General features: G+C 31.9%; 1 protein-coding gene across 1 annotated transcript; it reads left to right on the top strand.

Annotated features, from left to right (window-relative positions):
- The first annotated feature begins 894 nt into the window (after nucleotides 1–894).
- On the top strand, nucleotides 895–2,718 carry LOC105968169 (uncharacterized). Its single transcript, XM_012992792.2, has 2 exons — nucleotides 895–1,203; nucleotides 2,154–2,718. The coding sequence occupies exons 1-2, from the start codon at nucleotides 965–967 to the stop codon at nucleotides 2,545–2,547; spliced, it is 633 nt and encodes a 210-aa protein (XP_012848246.2). The 5' UTR covers nucleotides 895–964; the 3' UTR covers nucleotides 2,548–2,718.
- Nucleotides 2,719–4,681: the final 1,963 nt, after the last annotated feature.

The following is a 4,681-nucleotide window of genomic DNA, read 5'->3' on the forward strand; positions in this document are numbered from 1 at the left end:
ATATGAATTATACTACATTATTAAATTTTACTATATTAGTGTACTATATTTTCTTATAATTTCACTATTTAAATAATATCCTGTGCATCGCACGGGGGGAAAATGCTAGTATGTCTAAAATAAGGAATGTCCAACTAATATTCCCTAATAAATATCATATAAAAAGTTCAAGAATTCAAAAGAAAAAATTCACTGCACCTAATAATTTTCTATATTTCATATTGTATTTGTATAAATATGTTCGATTTAATTGTTAAAAATAATTTGAGTTTTAAGTGAACAAATTATTTTGCATAAAACTCCTTGGTGTTGCAGAAAATATGCACTAAATCCTTCCCTGTTAAGAAAAACTTGTGTAAATCCCCTCTATAATTAAATATGAGAACTCTTTACGGAAAATGAAATTTCATACAAAGTAAAATAAAATACAAGGGTGGTTTTTGCACTAGAAAAAAAACAAAAAATACTGAGAGAGAGTTGACACAGATTTTCTTTCCCACATAAAAATTTTATGTTGCTTACCCGAGTTAGCGTTGATGGTGTTTAGCAAATTGGCCATTATTTTTTCCACTTTAGAGTCTTGATAAAAGGAAAGATAATTCATAATTGACTATATGACATGAAACCAAAACTCCTCTCGTCCACAAGTTATAAATTTTGACACTTGAAGATATACCACCGTCCACAATCCATAGTTTGACTATTTTATTCAAACCAACTTCTGCCATAATTGTCAACTTTTCATTGTGCACCACTCATTGTACACATATGCCAAGTTGAGCCCATTTTAGCCACTCACTACAAAGTACAAACACGTCAAATTTATTACTCTCCATATCTTATTCTCTCTCTCTCTCTCTCTCTCTCTCTCTCTCTCTCTCTGTATATATATATATACACTCATTTGCCATTAATCCAGCAAAGAAAAACCGTACCAATATTTTGAGAACTCGTTAATACAAGAATGAGGGGAACAAGTACATCTGTTCTAGTAATTTTGGTTTTGTTCTGCTGTAAGATCAGCACTGAGGGTAAAGGATACAAAGAGGCGTTCAACTGTAAAGAACTCGAGTGTCCGAAATATGAAGTGACGCACAGTGGGAAACAGTTTGAGGTTAGGAAGTACGAGGTTTCTACATGGATGTCTACTCCCACTATTAATTCCACCACTTACTCTGATGCAGTTGGTCGTGGATTCAATATGTAAGCTGCTTTTTTTTTTTTTTCTCTTTTAACTACATTTTCTCTATCTTTAGCATTTCTTAAATATTACTTCCTCCGTTCCCTATTAAGTGTCGTTTTTGGCTTTGCACAAGGATTAAGAAGCTCAATAAATGTGTCTTGATTTTAGTTAAAATATATTAGAAAGACCAAAATAACCTTGATTATTTAATGATGTGATAAGAGATAATTAATACTTATAGTTGAATTAATAAGGTTAAAACATGAAAAATTGCATTTAATGCAGTATTGGAAATCTAAAGTGACAGATAATATGAAACAAAAATATTTTTAACAGTTATTGTGAAACTGAGGGAGTATACTATTCCCTGATCTGTTCCTAAATATGTGTTGTTTTACACTTTGGCACAAGTCTTAAAAATCTCAATAAATATTGTTTTGATTTTAGGAAAATAGATATAGATAGACCAAAATACATTTGCCTACTAATTAATGCAGAACGGCTGTTGGAGATTTAATAGGAGTACAATTGAAAAATACGTAACTAATGCAGCATTGAAATTATAAAGTAACAGATAATATGAAACAAACAGAAATTATTAAAAGAGACAGATATTGTGGAACAGAGAGAATATTTTATAGGTATTATATACACTATCATGGACCCTCCCAATGAATTACTCAATCCGTTCCAAATTAAGTGTTAATTTGGGGAGTTTTTTTTTGTCCATATTATATGTCACTTTAGAGTTTCAATTATGCATTAATTAACTGTTTTATTAACTTTGCCCTCATTAATTTTAACTAGTAAAGAGGGAATAAATGAAGCTAAGATTAATGTTAGGGGTACTTTAGTCGCATTAATTTTCTTATTATTTGGGAACGGTTGGAGTAAAATAAAATTCTGGCTCCACGGATGGATAGTACTAGGACATGCACTAACTCCATTATATAATTATGATGAACAACAGGCTATTTGCTTACATTCAAGGGAACAACTACAAATCAGCTAAAATAGAAATGACAGCTCCCGTTTTAGTAGACGTTCACCCCTCGACGGGGCCCTTCTGCAACTCCACGTTCGTCGTCCATTTTTACGTGCCACAAAAATACCAAAAATACCCTCCAGGTTCCAGTCAACTCCGTCCGGCCAAGTTGCCTCGACAAAAATATGGTATCGTAAGGAGGTTTGGTGGATTCATGAACGACGGAAATATTGCTAGTGAAGCACTGGCGCTTAAGAAGAGTGTAAAGGGCACCCCGTGGGAATCGTCGTTTGGGAAATCATATTCGGTTGCCGGCTATAACTCACCATTTGAGTATGATAACCGTGTCAATGAGGTCATCTTTTGGTCTAACAACTAGTTATTCAAGAAGATCATATGATCATATCAGCGAATAATTGTTATTTAGTTAATAATTAAATAGTACTTTTTTTAAGGAGGAAAGTTTATTTTCAGTTTATAAAACTTTACTTCTTGACATTGTTGCAGCACTTGATTAAGTTTCAAGAAACAATGCACTCATTGTGATAGTAATCCACATTGAGATACACCAAACACAAATTTAAGGTGGTTCAAATACAAATCGTTTTCTAATACACGGAAATTTTGTTAATGGTTGGGTATTTTGAGGAAGAGATCAGTTACTCCATATGGGATCGAATCCGACTCTTAGGATCAGTCAACTTTATTACTTGTATGCGATACTTGTGCTCCGTGTTAGGTATTTTGCCCGATAACAACAAAACGTTTTTGTCGAGAATTTTTTCCACACATGTAAATATATGATAAAATAATAGCAAAGTACTCAAAACCAAAATCAATGAAATTTGTGAAAGCATATGAATTGTACGATACTCCACTATCAGCTCCTTGTGATCTTGTGATTAAGAGACCATAACATTGCGTGATTAAACTATCTTAAAACAAATGGATGAAATGCAAAATGATAGGTCTAACTAACAATTGGCTTGACGATCCAATCTCAATACCAACCAGGCTAATTACAATCGAGCTAAATAATTCAAGGAGAAGTTTGTTGCAGTGATCCTAAAAGTATTAACTAAGAAAGCTTCATTGAATGGTAATTAATAAGACTGGATTACAAGTATTAATGTTACGGATTCAATTTATGCAAATAAGAACAAAAGAGAATGAAGACGAAGGCTTGCCCTACCTTAAATTTGTTGGTTCTTAATAATCTCATATAAATGTGTTTATGGGCCTTTTTCTAGTCACTCTTGAATTTAGTGATTCACTTGTTTCAAGCCCTTATTTAAGTAGATTTATGATTTTATTACCCTATTTTAGAGACTATTATTAAGCAATGTTTGGAAGCATTTTTATTTTGTTTTCATTGATTCCCCAAAACAAAATTGTATTTATTAAACTTTTCAAATAATTTTCTCAAAACATTTTCAAAAGTTTATCTCTCCTTCAGACATGATGTGACTGTTACAGTAAAATGATTTGACTGCTACAGTAAAATAATTTGATCGCTACAGTAAAATATGTCTTCACTAAAAAACAGATAAACATCACTTCATCTTTCAATTTTTTTTCTTCAAAATACATTTTTCTAACACCTTTAAACATGATTTGACTGCAACAGTGTATTTTGTCTCCTTCCAAAATATAAACAAACATTACTTTCATTCTCAATTTTTTTCCCCAAAACATATTTCCTCAAAATGAAATGAAAATAAATTCCAAAACGCTTCCAAGTTTGGAGGATATACATATGCCTTGCTATTCATCATAATAAATAAATGATCATCATAAAATTATGAGATTTTTATCTCTAATTCTTTAAGATTTTTTCTGAACTTATCGGAGGATTTCGAGATTTAACCCCGACTTATCAATCAATCTTCAGTAATTGATTGTGACGTTTTCACATACGTACCAAGGTTCTTGTGTCTCTTTATAGGCAACGGGTCACGATTTCACTCCTTTGATTCATTGTTTCGAACTGTCGATAATTTGATATTCGAAATATTATTATCGAATCTCGTCAAATGTTAGTGTGGTTCACAAAACCTTTTCCGTTTCTGCACCATCTTATTTGCTTTTGTAATTCGTGATTTCATGTTCCAAAAAGGAAGACCAAAATACAAAAGTTAGCAATATTAGGGTTCGATTCAATTCACGGAGAACTCTCGCATAATATTTGTTTGGTTGCATTGATTCTGAGTTTTGAGAGATTTTGAAAGTGAGAGATTGCGGTCCTTTTTTTTTGTTAAAATCGATTTGGATGGGGAGAGACATTTGGGTTATTTTAACTAGTAATTGTACCCGTGCGATGCACGGGACAACAAATTACATTGTTTTGATGTTGTAAGAATATAAACAAACGTTTGATGTATCGTATCATCAAAATTCTATTATACTGGAACATTATTAAGTATACTACACACACAAAAAAAAGACATAACTTTGCTGTTGAATAATTTTCCTAATGAATTGAATCAGATAATACCAGTAGATTGAAAATTTGA

The sequence above is a fragment of the Erythranthe guttata genome, chromosome 11 (assembly GCF_056151865.1).
Source record: "Erythranthe guttata isolate IM_541 chromosome 11, IM_541, whole genome shotgun sequence".
Taxonomy (NCBI): Eukaryota; Viridiplantae; Streptophyta; class Magnoliopsida; order Lamiales; family Phrymaceae; genus Erythranthe; species Erythranthe guttata.

Excerpts from the sequence above, each read along its gene's own strand:
- LOC105968169 (XM_012992792.2), top strand. The coding sequence starts at position 965 with ATGAGGGGAACAAGTACATCTGTTCTAGTAATTTTGGTTTTGTTCTGC. Across the intron at positions 1,204-2,153 it reads GTTGGTCGTGGATTCAATAT|GCTATTTGCTTACATTCAAG; the intron begins GTAAGCTGCTTT and ends GATGAACAACAG.